We start from the raw sequence: 19,703 nt of genomic DNA, 5'->3' as shown, positions 1-19,703 counted from the left end.
AGAACACATGTGTGCTGAATGGAGAGGGGATGCAAAATCACCAACACTGTTGATGTTGCTGTTCCTCCTGCTTCCTGGTGCCCCCTTTTCTTTTTGAGCACTTATAATTGAATCCATGTTCACTAAACATGTTCATGATGCCTAGCTGCTGTCCTAAGGCAGTTCAGAGGAACCAAGTGCCATGGCCAAGGTCATTCTATTGGCCTGACCCCACAGCCTCTGCTTTGACCCTCTGCTCCTTTTGGCCCCTAATCCCTGGCTGCAAGTGGACGATGGATCGAAGGGGCCCCGGCAAGCGGGAGCCTGTTGTCCAGTTGGCAAATGTTGAGGGCTGAATTAAGACTAGAGCAGTGGCAACAGTTAGCAGGGGTGTTAGGCAGGAATCTGCAGAAGTCTGTGACACACCAGAACTCATTGAATACTCACAGCAGTCGTGGAAAGACAATGTCATTACCTCTTTTACAGGGGAGGCTACTGAGGCTCAGAGGTGAAGGTGTCTTCCTGAGCTCACCCAGCTTATGTGAGTGGGTGCAGAGTGATAGCCAAGTCTGTCTTCAGAGCTGCAGCCTTGACCACTACCCACTTCCCTGAGGAACTTTTCTGCAACTCCTGTCTTTACTCCTCACCGTCTGAAGGACTGAAGCTAAACTCCCTAACCTGCTATTCAAGGCTCTCTCCAGCCCACACTGGGTCCCTCTGCCTTGAATGCCTCACTGAGACCTACTCCTCCATAATCATCAAAGTCCAGTCTGAGGCCTCCTTGACACCTTCCCCATTCCCCAACACACAAGCCTTTTCAGCTGCTCCATCTGGAGCACCCTGTACCCCTTCATCTCTCTGGACCTTTGCCCATATTGCTCCTTCCCTTCCATGCAGCAGAAGCCACCTCTCATCCTTTTAGGCCTAGCCAAACTCCACCTTTTCCAGGACATCATCTGGACGGCTTGGGACACACTGATGCTCTTCTCTGTGTGTGTAGCACACTGTGAATGTAGCTCCTGGCACCACTGAAATAGGGATACTCCCAGTTTTCTGGAAAGAATCTCATATTTGGTATTTAAAATTAAACATCGTAGGGAATATAGAATTGTGTTGGACTGCTTCCTGTGCTTTTTTTTGGTTTATGTTATTTTGATTCCTAAGCTATATTTTGAGGGGTGGGAGTTTCTTCACAGTCTCTTGAACATTTAGGCTCCCTAAAGGGCCCAGGCCTCTATCCAGAGAACACCCACCCCAGTCCTGTGACTGTCTATTTATCTATATGTTCCCTCTAGCCCTGCACTGGTTTTGGTGGGGGCCAGGCACTGGGTCTGATCCCCAAGTGAAACCCTGGTGGATGCAGGGGCTCAACAAAGGCCTGTGTCTAGGGGGAGCTTAGGGGACCTAAGGCTCTAGGTGCATAAGAAATGATGAGGATGATGGGGACGTCCATAACAGAATGCCAGGGGCTGGGTAGAGAGATCAGAAAACCACAGGCCTCTAGTCCAGTCTTGAAATTAGAATTAAAAGCAGATGGGAGGAGGCCAGACTTCAGTTTGCCATGGTAACACTGGCTCCTCCCTTTGGGATGTGGAGTTAAGGAGGCCCCTGCTTTTCACCTTTTCACCCTGGGTGTAAAAGGATCACGACTGTGATTGTCAACATTGCACCGAAAGGTGCTTCTTTAGGGCCAGCCGCTGTTCTTGCTGGAGTGTGTCATCTCACCTCATGCATGTCATCTCACTTCAGGCCACAGCCCTGGAAGGGGGGTCTATTTCTGTCCCCACTTTTTCAGGTGAAGAAACTGAAGCTCAGAGAAGTTAAGGGCCTAGCTCAAGGTCACACAGCTGGTGAGAGGCAGAGCTGGGATCTGCTTGCAGATCTGGCTGGCTCTAAATACCTGCCTGTGACCCTGTCCGCCTCTCCTGGACCTGAGGGGTTTCAGTCAACAGTGCTGAGTTCCAGAGCTTGGGCTGAGAAAGAGAGTAGGCTCCGGCCTCATAGGGTCTGGCTTTCCACTCACTTCTATTAAAGGAGACAAAACAAACCATTACAGTGCTGGCCCAGGTTGACTCCAGCTACTGAAGGGGAAGCTGTGTCCTTCGAATGCCTCCAGGAGGCTGCCATGGGGGAGTCAGGGGGCAGCAGGGGAGGAATTGTTACCAGAATCTGATGGGCACCATGGCTGGAAGGGGAATTTCCAGGGCCTTTGGAACTGGGGTGGGGAGAGAGGATGGCAATGGGCAATTCCTGCAGTCCAGGGAGAGGCAGCAAGCTGGGTAGGCTGTTATTCCTAGAGCAAAGGTCCTGACAGGGCTGTATGGATGGCTTCCAAGTGGCCAATCCCGCCCTCTTTAGGCAAAATTCTGTTTGTGAATTCAAGTGTATTTCTTTGGGGAGAGGTCCGTAGCTGGGCCTAGATTCTCAGACAGGTTCATGGTTCACAAAAGGCCACAGCATATTTCATCAGTTCAGAGCATGGCCTCTGGTGTCAGAGGGACCTGGGTTCATACCCTGGTTCCTCCCTTTACTAGCTGCTTGATCGTCAGTAAATAACTTACTCCCTGAGCCTCAGTTTCCGCATCTGCCAAATACGAATAATGGTCTATTCCTCAAAGAACTGGGATGTGGTAAGTCCCTGGCACCATGGAGGCGTTCAATACTCATAACTTTCTTTCCTACCCCTTTTGCTTACAGCAAATGCCCGTCTGCTGGCAGGGATGTGTGATTGGTGCGGGCATTTGATTTGGCAGTTACAGCGTATTATCCCTCCACAAAGCCTTCATTATGGTGCTGCTAACAACACCGCAGATAAAGCATGGATGTCCCCGCGTGCCAGCCTCCAGGTGATTATAACATTTCGGTAAATTGCCTTTTGTCTCGCTGGAGGGATGACAGCGGGAGGAGGCTGTGGGGGAGTCTCACTTGGCCATTTTGCAGAAACTGCAAGGAAAGCACTGTGGCAAGGTAGCCTGGGTTTGCAGAAGGAGTTCCGGCCAGCAGTGGGAAACCAGGGTACCAGCCCTGGCTCTACCACAGACAGTCTGTGTGGGGTTGGACATGTGATTTGCCCTCTCTGGGTCTCAGATTTCTCATCTGTCAGGGGAAGGCAGTGGCTTCAAGATTAGGGGAGTCTTGGTTTGTCAGTGGCACTGAAACACTTGTTCATTGGCCAGGCGCAGTGGCTCATGCCTGTAATCCCAGCACTTTGGGAGGCCGAGGCGGGCGGATCATGAGGTCAGGAGATCGAGACCATCCTGGCTAACACGGTGAAACCCCATCTCTACTAAAAATGCAAAAAATTGGCCAGTTGCAGTGGCTCACGCCTGTAATCCCAGCACTTTGGGAGGCCAAGGAGGGCAGATCACGAGGTCAGGAGATCGAGACCATCCTGGCTACACGGTAAAACCCCGACTCTACTAAAAATACAAAAAAAAAATTAGCCAGGCATGGTGGTGGGCGCCTGTAGTCCCAGCTACTCGGGAGGCTGAGGCAGGAGAATGGCGTGAACCCGGGAGGCGGAGCTTGCAGTGAGCCGAGATCGCACCACTGCACTCCAGCCTGGGTGACAGAGCAAGACTCTGTCTCAAAAAAAAAAAAAAATACAAAAAATTATCTGAACATGGTGGCGGGCGCCTGTAGTCCCAGCTACTTGGGAGGCTGAGGCAGGAGAATGGCATGAACCCAGGAGGCAGAGCTTGCAGTGAGCCGAGATTGCGCCACTGCACCCCAGCCTGGGTGAAAGAGCGAGACTCCGTCTCAAAGAAAAAAAAAAGAAAGACTTGTTCATTGGCCAAAGTTTGAGCAAGAAAGTGGGCAGAGAACTGTCTTGGGAATAGTCATCTGCAACCTTACACTCTTTGGATGTATACTTTTTATATCTGTATAAAATATAGGGCTGCTAGGCAGGCCTTTGGTTCTTTCTTTCTTTCACTAGTAAACTCCAACTTCTCATTCAAAGTCAGCTCTAACATTGTCTTTAGCTTTGAAGTCAGCTGGACCTGGCTTCCAATTCCAGCTCTGCCACTTGCTATCAGTTTGACTTTGGGCAGGCATTTCACATTGCCTCAGTTTCATCATCTGTAAAGTGGGAATAACAAGGATAATGACTTTGCAGGGTTACTGTGGAGATTAAATAAAATGAAATAAAATAAAATATACGTAAAGGGCTTAGACCAGTGCCTGGAACACAGTAAGCAGTTGGCAAATGCTGGCTATTATTATTATCCTGCTTTATCACCTGAAATAAAATATGGATACCTTTGTATATCAGTAGATCTAGTTCTTCGCTGCCATTTTTAATGATTGCATTCTATTCTGTAGTAAGAATAAACTATATGTTATTTAATCAGTCCTCTCCTATTGGACACTGAGGATGTTTCCAGTTTTCAACTGTCTAAAAAACACCAGAGAAAATTTAGAAGACAAAAGTGATCTTTCTTCTCTAGGTGTTCACTGTGCGGCTTAAATTTCACCCTTTTCTAAAGCTGGGTGGGGAGCAGATAAACATCATGTCTGGGAGCTTTTCACCCATGCCTCTTTCAACAGATGATCTTGGAGCTGGCCAGAAATGGAAAGTGGGAAACCTGGGGAGGCAGGCGAGCCTGAGTGTGAATTTGGGCTCCTGCCACATTTCCTGGGGAAATTCCTTAACCCCACTGAGCCTGTTTCCTCATTGTCAAACAGGGACCACATGAGTACTCCCTACCCCTTGGCTGAGGGTCTGGTGCATGGCAAAAGCTCAGTCATCGTTAGCTCTCACCACCACCATCATCACCATCTTCCTCATGATTCTGGTGGTGGCAGCCGAGTCACATAAGCCAGGTTACTTTTCAGACCCCAATTCACACCCCTTATTCCCATTGTCCATTTAATGGAGTGTGCATTCAAATGAGGCTTGTGGTTTTGATTTTAAATTCTGTCTGGAACCCACAGGTTCAAATGCAAAAGGGCCCTCTCTGCAAATAATCACTGGTGTGTGATATTTTTAAGAAGCCAAAGCCATTGTTTCTGATTGAAGGAAAGTTGGTGCTATTTTGAAGAGCAGCACGATTAAGCGGTGGCGTTATCTCTTTAACCATTGGGAATTATACGCTGTTTGAAAGATTTGTGAGCTCTAGGACATTTGCCAGATGTGCTTGATTCGACATTTCAGACAACAAAGGGGATAATGTTGGCGGGAATCTTGACGGCATTTCTGATGATCAGGATATTCTTTGAGGATGGTACTGAGACCTTTCGGGGAAGAATTTCAGCTTTTACATAAACTAATTTGGGATGCTCACTCTCTGTCTTCCACAAAGCAAATTTAGTTCATTGTTAGTTGTATATGTTAAAATGGTTACGAGGGTTTTTTCTTTGAATATTAATAATGTGTCTTTCATCTGAGACACTCGCATGGGGTATCATTAATTGGGAGGAGGGAGTAAAGATTAGTGGTACAGTTATTTTGCAAATGATTACTACTAGTAACACTGAGGCAAGCAACAGCCCCATGAAAGAGATACTCGTACAAACTGCCAGCGAGGCTCTAGCTTATCCTTCCTAAGAGGAATGACAGGGACATGTAGGAGGGGGAAGGGCTAGAGTTAGTCTACCAGTTTCCCATCATGGTAAAGGCCATTTGCCCAAATAGCTCCAAATGCTTCTTTATTAGCTCACAGTGTATAAAGGACCCTTTTTCAAATGAAGTAGCATCTGATTGTGAGGACTGTGGTGTTTTTGTCTTAAAGCTCTAAGATGGACCTTTTCATTCACTTAGGAACCTTACTGAGCTCCCACTGGGTGCCAGGAACTGTGCTTGGTGGAGGAACAACTATAAATCAGACATGCCCCTATCTAGACAGGAGATAGAGGAATACAGAATAAACCAGAACCATGAAGCTGGCAAGAAGAATGAAAAGGACAGGCTTTGGGAAGATTGGGACTTGAATCTGACTGTATCACTAGTTGTGTGACACGAGCAAGTTTTTAACCTGAGACCAAGTGTCTTCATTGCAAACTGCAAACTGTGTCTCATGCAAATTACCCACTTGGGGTGGCAGGGAAGAGCATGCGAGGTAAGACTGAGTCTTGCTCTGTCATCCAGGCTGGAGTGCAGTGGCACGATCTCAGCTCACTGCAGCCTCTGCCTCCCAGGTTCAAGCAATTCTCCTGCCTTAGCCTCCCGAGTAGCTGGGACTACAGGTGTGCGCCACCATGCCCAGCTAATTTTTGTATTTTCAGTAGAGACAGGGTTTCACCATGTTGACCAGGCTGGTCTTGAACTCCTGACCTCAGGTGATCTGCCAGCCTCAGCCTCCCGAAGTGCTGGGATTACAGGCGTGAGCCACTGCACATGGCCAAGGTAAGCTGTTAAAGTGCTTGGCACAGAGCCTAGCAAGGATCCTCCACAATAAGCTTTCCTTTCCCAGCTGAGCTGTGGATGCACAGGCAAAGCCACATGCCCTTGTTTGAGGGTTGCAGGCAAAGACTTCATGGCCTTCTGTTATGTGCTAAGCATTGACAGATGAGGAGGACTGAGATGGGTGGAGAAAAGAGGGAAAGGCATTCTGTGCTGGGGCAATACATGAGGTGAGAATAGGCAGTAGGAAGTGCTGGGTGTGTTTATCAACGGATGCCAGCTAGTCCTGTTGGACTAGAACATGGGGCAGAAGAGACAGCAGGATGGAAGGTAGACCTTCAAAGTTAGGCTGGGGCTCTGAATGCCATAATCAAGCATTTGCAGATCCCAAAGTTTCAGCAGCACCTCATTTTCCAAGCAAAACCATTGAGGAGGCAGAAAGACAGCATATCCAGGCACATCTGTCTCCCTAGAGACTCCTCTCAGGCACCTAGAGAAAGCTTAACAAATCCCAGGCTCTAACTCACTTCTTTCTCTCCAGCCTGAGTCAATAATCATCATAATGATAACAGCCACAATTACCAGTCACAGGACACCTGTCTTGGGCCAGGTGCTGTCCTATGTATTTTGAATACTTAATCTTTTTTTCTAACCATAATTTCTCCACTAGGTACTACCACAATGCCCCTTTTACAGCTGAGGCTCCAAGGGGAAGAGTAACCTATTCATGATCACAGAGCTGGTCAGTGGTAGATCTAGGACTAGAGGCCAGCCTGAGGCATGGATTCCAGGCCCCAGGCTTTTAACCACCACACCACGCCATCTCTCTCACCTCTCTCAGCTCTCCAGCCTCTGTGGGGCAAGAGATCCTAACTCAGTCTCTCTTTTGTTTTGCGTTTGCAGTATTGATTAGAATATGTAATAACTGTCTACAGTTGCTATCATTTATGGCTTTATGGTCCCAATGTAAGCAGCAGTAGAGGGTAGTGGAGAGACCACTGGGCTGTGGTAAGATGGGAGTGGGTTTGAGTTCCAGCTTCACTATCACATGTCTGTCATTCATCACTCCAAGACCTAGTTTCCCAATCTCAGGATGAGCCCATTCCCAGCTCACTGGATGCATGAGAAGTCTGAGATGCAAGGCCCCTGAGCTCAAAGGCTTTAAGGCGGGTACCAGAAATGACTGATGCTGCTAGGGTCACGCAGAAGGGAGTGGGAGGGATCTGGGCAGTGCATGGCCCCACCTAGGTGCTCGAACCCAAGCAGCTTCAAGAATTGGACCAACCAAACAAAAACTGCAACGAGATTTGTCCTGAGAGCCACTGGGTTAAGACCTCTGACAGATGTTAAACTGCTTTGAAAACTTGGATGTGCATAGAAATACAATGGATTGTTTTTATTATTCAAAATCAGAAGTTGTCTATCATGTGCCAGGTATTGAATTTGGTGTGATTAGTTGAACAATATGAGGGACCTAGGAGCAGGTGCTCTGCCTGCCTGCATGCTTTGTCTTTTACAAACATTCAATCAGCTCCAACTCATGGGACTCATGTGAGATGCTGGGAACACAGTGATGAATCAGACATAGTCACGTGGTCCCTGCCCTCAAGCTGCTCCCAGACTTGTGGGGGAGATAGGCTAATAAAGATACTTCTACTGTCCAGGGCTAAGTGCTAAGAGGTAGGCTTGGAAAGCACAGAGGAGGGACGCCCAACCCAGACAAAGCAGTGGAGTGGAGGACAGAAGAGATGGTCAGGGAAGGCTGCCTAGAACAATGGTCCACCAACAGCTGGTCCCACCTTTGAAAAGGTTGTGAAATCAATTTAGTGCCTAGCAACCAGCATCTTAAAAAATAAATAGGATAGAAAATATAGGGCCGAGCGCAGTGGCTCATGCCTATAATCCCAGCACTTTGGGAAGCCAAGGCAGGTGGATCACCTGAGGTCAGGGGTTCGAGACCAGCCCGGCCAACATGGTGAAACCCTGTCTCTACTAAAAATACAGAAATTAGCTGGGTGTGGTGGTGTGTGCCTATAGTCCCAGCTACTCGGGAGGCTGACACAGGAGAATCACTTGAACCTGGGAAGCAGAGGTTGCAGTGAGCCAAGATCACACCACTGCACTCCAGCCTAGGTGACAGAGTGAGACTCCGTCTCAAAAAAAAAAAAAAAGAAGAAGAAAATGTCATAGAATGTTGCATGTACAAAGATACATAAATCACACGTGTGCACCTGTGTGTATCCTGGGTCATGATGTAAAACATTCCTTACTGCGGGTCAAAGGTTTGAGAGCTATAGTTAGAGAGAATATGTTGCCTGCCCTGAACCCCAAAGCCTGGCACACAGTAGATGTTCAAAGAATTTTGATACATAGAAGGATGTATTTAAATTCTCACAGCAAAGGTGACTCTTCTGCTGGTGGCCCAGCCCGTGACCTGCTGTACAATAAGCATTCCCAGCTCTGACCCACCCAGGTGGTATATGCTTCATAATAGCAGTGGCTGAGGCCCCTGTGTTTACTCTGGGATGGCCTCAGTCACCCATCTCAGGCTCAGAGGCCCAGCAGCCTGCGCCTTCAGGATGCCAACAGGAAGTACTGTTTGTAGGGGTAGATTGGAATGCAGCAGAAAGAGGTCCCTGGGGAAAACAGAAGAGGGACAGAAGCCTGAATCAGTCCCTCACAGGGTGAGGTGAGTCAGGGGTAATGACTAGGTGGCCACAAACAGAGACTCCTTTTTAGTGGTTTTCAGGACACTCCGAACTTCATCTGTCCTATAATATCAGGACCAAAATACTCCTTGGCTACCTTTCTCCTCCATCATAGACTCTTACTTAAGGTTGGAAGGGCCCTAGAAATTATCCAGTTCAACTCTCTCATTTTACAGATGAAGAGAAAGGGGCCCAGAGAGGGAAGGCATTGGCCCAGGGTCATCCAGCAGGCAGCCTGAGAGCTGGGGCCAGGACCAGGATCCCAGGTCACCTATCCCATCACCCTGAGCCCATGTCCTTCACATGCTTCTCTCTCCCATCATCTTACCAGAAGGATCTCCTACCTAATCTGACCTCCTTTGGCCTCTTCTCTATATGTAATCGAAGAAGTCTTTTTAAAGAACAAATGAGTTACTATGTTACCTGCCTAAAGCCTTCCCTTGCTCCCCACTGCCTTAGGGTGAAAGACAACCACAACCTTTGTCCTCACCCCGCCCACCTCTCGGGCTTCGTCTCTTGCCCTTTGTCTCCTTTCATACTGTTAGCTCATGCTCCTGAATTACTTGGAGCTCCCTATTTATGACATGTCTTCTCCCAACTGTAATCCTTTTGCACATGCTGTCCCCTCTGCCTTTAACACTCTTACCAACCCTGCTGCATTTGTCTGTTCTTTTTTAGGTTACCGAGTAGATCTTTCTTTTTCCAGGAAACCTCCCTGGCTTACTGGCCTCCAGGGTAAAGTAATCCCTACTGAGTTCTCTGGGAGCAACTCTATGCTGTTATGATCTGTGTTACCACCAGTTTCTCCTGGCTCCTGAGAGAAGGCTGGATATAGAAGATAATGCTGCCATCCATTAGGAGAAAGGGAACGCCGTATGGAACCCAGCAGTTCTCCAGGACACCTCTTGGTACTTCCACTGACCACAGTAAACGTTCGTAAAAAACTAACCCAACCAACTAAATAACCAACAAAGGCAGGACCACTAAGGGTTTGGACCCTTCAGGAATGAAGGTTTTGATCACCCTACTGGTAAAAAGCCAGAACAATGGAAGGGTGGGCTCAAGGCAAATGGAACCTGGGATGAATAATGGAAGAAGGAATTTATGAATATTAACTACAGCCTTGTGACCAGTTACAGAAAGAGAACTATAGTAGTGATACAGTTTTTTCTCCTTGTTTGTATGTGTATGTCTATCTGTATCTATGTCATCTATCTTTCTATTTATTAATCTATATGCACATTTTGTTTTGTTTTGTTTTGAGAGGGGGTCTCGCTGTATCACCCAGGCTGGAGTGCAGTGGCGGATCTCGGCTCACCACAACCTCTGCCTCCTGGGTTCAAGCAATTCTCCTGCCTCAGCCTCCTGAGTAGCTGGGATTACAGGCACGCATCACCATGCCCAGCTAATTTTTGTATTTTTAGTAGAGATGGGGTTTCACCATGTTGGCTAGGCTGGTCTTGAAATCCTGACCTCAGGTGATCCGCCTGCCTTAGCCTCCTAAAGTGCTAGGTTTACAGGTGTGAGCAACTGCACTCGGTCTGTTTTGTTTTAAGAGATAAGGTCTTGCTGTGTTGCCCAGGTTGCCCTCAAACTCCTGGGCTCAAGAGATCCTCCTGCCTCAGCTTCCCAAGTAGCTGAGGTTACAGGCACAAGCCACCATGCCTGGCTAGCATATTTGTTTTTATTAACTAATTTTTTCTTTTGTTTCCTCTTTTATCCTTGTTATTTTATAGAAGGATTATTGGCAGGAGCTTGTAGCTTATAAACTCTTCAGGCAGAACTGCCAAGGAATAACCTCACTCAAAAGATGGGTGCAGTGTCTGTTGGGGCTTCCTATCTCCCCTCTGTGGGAGAAGGGGAGAGGGCCTTGTGTTAATATGAAGGATGCATTGAAACTTGTTATACAAAAAAATATACATTTGTTAATGTTGTACAGAAGACTTAATATCTGTAGAAGAATGTGTGTGGATGCTGAGCAACAAAAGGGGTAGCTGGGCCAGTGAGAAGCTATTGACACCTGGTTAGGTGCAGTGTCAGGTAATTCCAGCACTTTGGGAGGCCGAGGTGGATGGATCACCTGAGGTCAGTAGTTCAAGACCAGCCTGGCCAACATGGCAAAACCCCGCCTCTGCTAAAAATACAAAAATTAGCTGGGCATGGTGGCGGGTGCCTGTAATCCCAGCTACTTGGGAGGCTGAGGCAGGAGAATCACTTGAACCTGGGAGGCAGAGGTTGCAGGGAGCCAAGATCGCGTCATTGTACTCCCGACTGGGCAACAAGAGTGAAACTCCATCTCAAAATGAAAAAAGAGAAGCTACTGACTCTCAGCTCCAAACTGAGCCTTCTATACTTAACTTGGCAATGGTGGGACTGGAACTGTCTGAATTACATTAGTTTTGCCAGCCGGCTCCTCGTTAGGGGCTATCAGGCAGACAAAGATACACTCCTTTCTGTAGTCTTTGTTGTTCATGCCAATGTCATCTCAGCAGTGTCATTTCACTTCCAGTTTCCAGTTTTTTCCACACTTCTAGAATCAGCTTCATCTCTCTCTTCAGAGGCTCCACTGGGCAGTGCTCCCCCGCCAGAGGTCTGGGTCCCAGCTCTGCAGAAGCCCTGCTCTGAGCTCCCAGGAGCCAGCCCCAGCTGGTCTCTGCTCAGGGGTCTGGGTTGCAGGTCCTGGGGGGTCCCTCTGTTGACCTTCTAGGTTCTCACAACCTAATCTCTTACTATTGTCCCCAGTCCTTGAGGGGGTGCCTGCATCCTGCAGTTACTTTCTCTGTTACCTCAATGTCTTCGTTTGCTTTTCTAGTTCCCTGGTAGCCACCAATTTCCTGATATTAAATTCTTTCCATTTTTCTTTTTATTTTTTGAGATGGAGAATCACACTATCACCCGGGCTGGAGTGGAGTGGCGCTATCTTAGCTCACTACAACCTCCGCCTCCCAGGTTCAAGTGATTCTCCTGCCTCAGCCTCCTGAGTAGCTGGGATTACAGGCACCCACCACCACGCCCAGCTAATTTTTTGTATTTTTAGTAGAGACGGGGTTTCACTATGTTGGCCAGGCAGTCTCGAACTCCTGACCTTGTGATCTGCCTGTCTTGGCATCCCAAAGTGCTGGGATTACAGGCATGAGCCACGGCGTCCTGCCTCTTTCCATTTTTCTAACTGAACTCTTAGTGATACAAGATAATGCAGAGTTCCTTCTCACATGGATCCTACAGTCCAGTGGGAGAGATAGATATTAAGCAAATAATTACATTTAATTATGTTGAAATAAGTGCCATGAAGGAAAAGTACAAAGTTTATTAGCATATTAAAGGCCCTGAGAAGTTCTGCAGTAAATAAGCCTGGTTAGCATTGTTTAGGGCAACATCTCCTTATTTTATTTGACCAAGAAACTTCATGGTAAACCTATTAGCACCCAGCAGAGTTAGCGTGCTACATAGTAGTGCATTGTGCAAATGGAAAAGGGAAGTCACTGAAGAAATGTGAGCTGGGGGACTTGGAGTGTGAGCATTTGCCATGTTCCTCCAGTAGCATCCAGTGGGTTAGGGGCATCTTAGCTGCAGGATTCCAGTCATAGGATCAACTGACAATTCTCCTTGCTCTTTTCTTTTCTTTCTTTTTTTTTTTTTTTGAGACAGAGTCTCGCTCTGTCGCCCAGGCTGGAGTGCAGTGGCGCGATCTCGGCTCACTGCAAGCTCCGCCTCCCGGGTTCACGCCATTCTCCTGTCTCATCCTGCCTCCCGAGTAGGTGGGACTAAAGGCGCCTGCCACCGCACCCGGCTAATTTTTTGTATTTTTAGTAGAGACGGGGTTTCACCGTGTTAGCCAGGATGGTCTCGATCTCCTGACCTCATGATCCACCCGCCTCGGCCTCCCAAAGTGCTGGGATTACAGGCGTGAGCCACCGCGCCCGGCCTCTCCTTGCTCTTACTCTAGTCCCATGAGGCACCTTTCTGGTCATCACCGACTTACTGAGTAAATTTCCCTATAGGGAGAGGATGCTCTCATTCACCAGCACAGATGTTCTGGTCTACCTGGCAGTTTCTTTCTCATTATAGAGCAAGGTTTCTTGACCTAGGTCTTTAGAGGGACCATCCACCCCTTAAGACTATCTGCAAAATGTGTGTGTGTGTATGCATGTGCGCGTGTGTGTGTATGCATGTGCGCGTGTGGGTGCACGTGTGTGTGTGTGTGTGCATGCATGGACATTTTTCTGGCAAGAGGGTCCATATCTTTTGATATTCCTAGTGGGAGTGTGACTTCAGAAAAGGATAAGTTTAGGAATCACTGCATTAAAGGAAAATGTTCTATTATTTGTGTAGTGATCTCCTGTGAGTGTGGTCACTGTAAATGGTTTCTTCTCCGTCTGATCAGCCTTGTGTTGACTCACCAAACTGAGGTTCTGGATCCTCCAAGGTACCTACCCCCCTGGCTAAAGGATGAACCAACCTTCTTGGACCTCAAGGGATCACTCCCCTCTAGGCCGTTGCCTGTGTCATTTCCTCTCACTGGGAAACCCTCTCCCCAGGCCTTGTGGTCAACTCCCAGTTATTCTTCAGGTCTCAGCTTAGAAGTCATTTCCTCCTTGAAACCTTCTCTGACTAACCGCTTCGGGATTTGATACCCCTTATTTGTGCTCCCACAGCATCCGTCCCACCTCTCTGGGGCCCCTACTTTCCCTTCCCACAGGACCATGTTTTTCCCTTCATTGTGTCTGTTCCATGATACAATTAACTGTTTATAGTACTTCTCTGCCACTTTTAGAATGCAAGCTCCACAAGGAAGGGGGGCTGTGTCCAGCTTTGCTCTGCTTTTCCCCCAACACCAAGCACAGTGTCTAGCATATAGTAGGTGCCCATTAAAATCGAAGGAATGCATACAAAAATAAGTACCTTAATCCTTTCAGTGTGACATTTATGTGCCGTCACAGCTAGACCACGAATGTCTTTTTACCTCACTCTAGGACTATGTACAGATTTGCCAGCCACAAGAAGTGCAAAAAATAAAACATCCAGGTGATCAACTTTCATCTTCTATCAGCAAAAGCTTCTTTCTCGTCAAGTGTGTGCATACATTTGTACATACAGATGCACATACTTATATGTGGATGAAGAGAAAACGTGCTGCAGTGTCGGAAGAAACCTACCTGCGTTTCTTAGAAAGCGGTTCCTATAGTCCTTGACTACCCTCGTGACTGGGTTATAGAAGCCGTCTCCACAATCGTAATAGCCCTTGGGGATTTTTCTAGGTGGGTCCATATTGGTGAGTTGAGCCATACCTTGAAAGAACATAATGGGCAATTAGTTCACCATCAAGGCCAAATCCAAACCCAGTGTTCCCATAAGGTCCACTTGTGGCTGGTGGCTCATGTGACTATCTGGCTCCCCTGTTGAACTAAATACCCCCTACTCAGGGCAAGAAGCAAACCCAGCAGAAACGGTGCCCCAAAGGAACTTTCTGAACATGGCTCTTGGGAACAGGGTCTTGGGAACGAGACCCTCTGTCTTCTTCTTCCTTTGACACCATCCTCCTCCATTTCTTCGGATACCATGACAAAGGGCACAGGTTCTGAAGTTAGACAGACCCTGAGGGTAAGTCAGAGTTGGCAAATGGATAGGAGAGCATCAGATCCAGAAGAGGGGTGGCATTCAAAGCGTGGGCAGAGGCCAGAGGCATGGATCCTTAAGCCCCACTCTGGAAACCTTGTAGAGCAGAGCACGTATGAAGGAGAACAGCAGAAAAGAAATGGATCAGGTGGACAAGGGGCAGGTGGTGGAGAACTTTGACTCTTGCCAAAATTACCACGGTGGCTGCCACTCATTGAATGTTTATTATGTGCCAGGCATTGTGCTCCTCTTTTATTTAATCCTGAGAGCAACTCTGTGGCTCCATTTTACAGATAAGAAAACTGAGGCTCAGAGAAGTTAAAGTAACTTTCCCAAGGTTATCCAGCTAGGAGGCAGTCCAGCTCTGGAACCTGTATGTTCAGGTGCCAACATCAGGGGAGGAGACAGCCTAGGTGCAGCCACAGGACCAGGGACACTGAGACCTCTGGGAGAGAAAGAAGATTGAGTGCACCTTTTAGGTCATGCACGCTAGGTATGTGTATCTTGAAACGCCATGGCTCAAGTAAAGGGAGAGGTTGGAATAAATAACTTCTCAGGTTCCTTCTAACTATAGTTGCTATAGTTCCTTGTTCTCTAGACTGAGAGCTGGATGCCCACTGAGCACACAGCACCACGCCCACAACCCAGAGTCTTGCACACAGTAGGTACTCTTGTGTTGCTTAATGACATGCCTAACCGTAACCCTGACACTGACCCTGATCCTAAACCTAACCCCGTATGTACTGGCTAATGACTACCGAGCACTTACTCCATGTCAAGCACTTTACAGCCATTCTCTCACCAAAGCCTCATGCCAATGCCCATCTCACAGATGCTCCAAGAGGTCGCGGGGCACTTTTAACCCTCACCCTGCCTTGCAGGCAGGGCGAGTTGCCCTAACAATGCCAGCCCCGAGAGGCAAAGTGTGGAGTGACAAGGGAAGGAAGTAGCTACTTAGAATCAAGCTGCTCTTCTGAGGGTCACAGGAGAAGTAGGGGAGAGCCAGGCAGGTTCGGGGAGAGCCAGGCAGGTTCGGGAAAAGCCACCACGAGACTGGCAGAGGCTTAGCTTTAGCAAAACCAGCCATTGTGTGAGAGCTAAGGCTTAAGGCTGAGGGCTTTTTGCCTACAGCCTTAATTGGGGTGAAGAGCCCATGGCAAAGTCCAGGCCTCCCATCATAACTAATCCGGGAGGAGTGATTTGCAAGGTTCTCAAGCTGCAGCTAGACTGGCAGCTCTTTGAAGGGAGAGATGATGTCCTCTTAACTCTGGTCTCCCTGGGTCCAGCCAATGTCTGACATACAGTAGGAGCTTAGGAAATATTTCTTAATGTCATTGCCTTAACTCCCCTAAGCACATACTTCACCCTGCACTGTGATGTCAGTATCATTATCCCTGTTTGACAATAACTCTTTAACGAGTACCCACTGTATGCCAGACAATGTGCTAGGGCCCTGCCCTCATGTTGCTCACAGCTTGGGAAGACGAGCTGAACACTCACGATCCAAGCCCTGGGAGGAGGTCATGGCTGCTGTGATATGCCACAGGGAGACCTTACCTAGTGTGGGAATTCAGGGAAGGGGCTCCCAGCTTCAGGACGTTGAGCTGAGACCTGAAGGACGGGAAGGAGTTATTTGGGTGAAGTAAGAGGGCTAAAGTATTCCAGGCAGAGAGAATGGCAGGAAAAAGTGTGGTCTCTTTGAGAAATAGAGAGAAAGCAAGCATGGCAAGAGGGGAGAGAGAAAAACCGAGAAGGGTGGGTAGCCTAGGATGAGGCTGGGACATGAGCAGGAGCCAGAGAATGTCACTGTTTCTGAGAATTTGAAACCTTATCTTGAGGGTATAGGGAGCACTCAAGGGGCGGGGCAGGAGGGAGGCAATCAGATTCACACTTTAAAAGATGTAAGCGGCCGGGCATGGTGGCTCACGCCTGTAATCCCAAGTTAAGGAGGGAAGGTTGCTTGAGGCCAGGAGTTCTAGATGAGCCTGGGCAACATGGCAAGACCCATCTCTACAAGAAACTTAAAAAAAAAAATTAACCAGGAGTGGTGGCACATTCCTGTAGTTCCAGCTACTTAGGAGGCCAGATCACTTGGCAGGAGGATCGCTTGAGCCCAGGAGTTCAAAGTTACAGTGAGCTATGATCATACCACTGCACTCCAGCCTGGGCAACAGAGCAAGACTCTGTCTCAAAAAAAAAAAAAAAAAAAAAAAAAAAAGATGGAAGTGACTGCAGAATGGAGAATGACCTCAAGGGGGCCAAGTGGGGATCTCCGGAGTCAGGTCATCAAGGGGAAAGATGATGGACGGCTGGAACAGGGCAGTGGCAAAGAGTATGAAGAGAAGGCTGCCTGGCACATGGAAGTGCTCAATAAATATTTGTTGAATAAACAAATAAAGTCTATATTTCAGAGGTAAAATCCATAGGACCATTGCACTTAGGTGGCAGGGGAAGGGAGGATTAGGCTTACCTAGGTGGATGGGCATGACATTCAGTGAGGCAGCCATCACGGTGGGGGTGACAATGAATTCAGTGCAAACAAGTTGAGAACGACCAATACAGGTGTCAGGGAAGCTTGATGCAGGGATCTTAGGCTCAGGGATTCTGATTTCAATTTAGAAGCCGATGGTAGCTGAAGGCTTAGAAGTGTATCAGCTTGTTCAGGAAGAGCATATAGAATGAAAACAGAAAATGCCTAAGCCAGAGAGCCCCGGGAACCTCAACATGAATAACTGGGGGTGGGGGGATGTTGAGGAGGCAGTGTCAAAGAAGCCTGGGGATAGGAGGAAAATAGCAGAGTAAGTGTCAGGAGGGCAAAGGGAGAGAAGGCGGCTCACCTGGTCAACTAACTGACCCAAGGTCATGAAGCTGGGAAGGGAAGGAGATGGGGGTTTGAGCTCAGGTCTGCCTGACTCCAGTGCCTGGGTGCTTCCTGGAGGCTTCTGCCCTGACGGAGGTTGACTTGTGCAGGCTCCTCCAGCTATAGACAGAGAATGCTAGGACTCAAACCCACAATTTCTGGCTCCATGCTCTGTCAACCACAGCTCATGGTCTCTCATAAGCTAAGTTGGGATTGCTTTTATAGTATACAGAGTTGTTTCCCCATCTGTCATTTTGGATATATTATCTCTGCTGTGCCAAAAACTACACTCTTCTTTTTTTATTTTTTTATTATTTATTTATTTTTTATTATACTTTAAGTTCTGGGGTACATGTGCAGAATGTGCAGGTTTGTTACATAGGTATACACGTGCCATGGTGGTTTGCTGCACCCATCTACATTAGGTATTTCTCCTAATGCTATCCCTCCCCTCCCTTCGTCTTGAGGCTCACCTGACCTGGAACACATCTCAAAATTTTAAGGTGCCACTCTCTGAATCCAGACTTATAGTCCAAATGTAGCCCTCCGTGATGAAACACGGTTTTTGCAGGGAGGTAGCATGATACAGAGGACCTCAGAGAGGAAGACTGGGCTGCCAGTGTGAGCTCTGCCACAGGGAACCATGTCTGAACTCCACAGCCTCAACCTGGAGTGACATGGGACTAGGAAGGCTGACTGGGCAGGGTCATCTGGACATTAGGGAGACAGGGATTACAGAGAGCCTCCCCCAGCACCTGATACACAAAGCACATGCTCTGTCAGTACTGCTTTCATCCTTAACTCTTTCTTTTTAAAATATTTACATAATTTTAGTGTTATAGTAGGTACCACGAATAAGAACAGCTGACATGTACCGTGCACCCATATGCATTCAAGGCACTGTTCTAAACACCTGACATGAATTATCTTATTTACAACAATCTTGGGAGGTAGATGATGCTATTGACCCCATTTTGATTTTTTTTTTTTTTTTTCTGAGACCAGAGTGTCGCTCTGTGGCCCAGGCTGGAGTGCAGTGGTGTGATGTCAGCTCACTGCAAACTCCACCTCCTGAGTTCAAACGATTCTCATGCCTCAGCCTCCTGAGTAGCTGGGATTACAGGCATGCCACCATACCCGGCTAATTTTTGTATTTTTAGTAGAGATGGGGTTTCACCATGTTGGCCAGGATGGTCTGGAAGTCCTGACCTCAAGTGATCCACCCGCCTTGGCCTCCCAAAGTGCTGGGATTACAGGCATGAGTCACCACGCCCAGCTGATTGACTCCATTTTGAAGGGGAGAAACTGAGGCGCAGTGGGTAAAGTCCCTTGCCCATGGTCCTCTGGCTAGCACAGTGGAGCTGAGATATGAGGACTGGCCTTCCTGGCTCCAGGACCTGGCTCTTTTGTATTCTTCTACGCCTGCTCAGTTCCTCTTCCCCTTTAAGTTACTTCAGTAGGACACAGTCCACTTATCTGAAACTGTCTTAGTTTCCCTCTTAGTTTGGGTATGAAGGAAAGGGTGGGTGCCTGGGTACCTGCAGGCTTCAAGCCATTGAGGATCTCTGTGTAAAACCTCCGATCATAGCCGTCGCAGTAATGCCAGTTCTTCTCATCATAGTGCAGCCCATCTGCGAAGGTATATGTGCCCTGGAAGACAGAGCACACACGTGCATCTGAGGAAGCTGAAGGCTTTTGGCCAAGAGGTTCAGATGTCAAGGGAAGTGGGGGCCTTTCTGATGGCTGCAGTAAAGATGTGGTAACTATCACAATTATTATGGTTGTGACGACAAGAGGGAATGGGTATAAGTGCCGAGCCCTGTCCCTGCCGCTCAAAGTGGGTGAACTCACTTTGGCAGATGAACTTGGGCAGATGACCCACTCTCTCTGGCCCTTCATTTCCTCATTTGTAAAATTAAGTTAATGATAGTGTACATAAAATAGGGTTGATTGAAAATTCAATGAGATAGCACACGTGAAGCATTTAGCACAGTGCCTGGCTGTGATGGTTGATTTTGTGAGGCAACTTGACTGGGTTAAGTGAAAGGGATGCCCAGATAGCTGGTAAAATATTTCTGGGTGTGTTCATGAGGGCGTTTCTAGAAGGGATTCACATTTTAATCGGTGGACTGAGCAAAGAAGTTCCACCCTCACCAAAGTGGGTGGGCACCATACAATCCGTTGAGGGCCTGGATAG

At 47.9% G+C, this 19,703-nt stretch overlaps 1 protein-coding gene across 4 annotated transcripts in view; it reads right to left on the bottom strand.

Moving 5' to 3' along the window:
* MORN5 (MORN repeat containing 5) overlaps window positions 1-19,703 on the bottom strand; it is a 40,268-nt gene that overhangs the window by 11,279 nt on the left and 9,286 nt on the right. For 2 of the 4 annotated variants that reach the window (XM_055351841.2, XM_055351839.2), the window contains 2 exons: window positions 19,045-19,156; window positions 14,187-14,318 (listed from right to left, as the gene is read on the bottom strand). In XM_055351841.2, the coding sequence (XP_055207816.2) occupies window positions 14,187-14,318; window positions 19,045-19,156 (244 nt within the window). Of the gene's footprint in view, window positions 1-14,082; window positions 14,319-19,044; window positions 19,157-19,703 lie in introns of those variants that run through there. The other 2 variants (XM_055351840.2, XM_055351842.2) reach the window with 2 other exon arrangements.

This window comes from Gorilla gorilla, chromosome 13 (genome assembly GCF_029281585.2).
Source record: "Gorilla gorilla gorilla isolate KB3781 chromosome 13, NHGRI_mGorGor1-v2.1_pri, whole genome shotgun sequence".
Lineage (NCBI taxonomy): Eukaryota > Metazoa > Chordata > Mammalia > Primates > Hominidae > Gorilla > Gorilla gorilla.
This window is presented reverse-complemented; position numbering and strand designations above follow the sequence as displayed.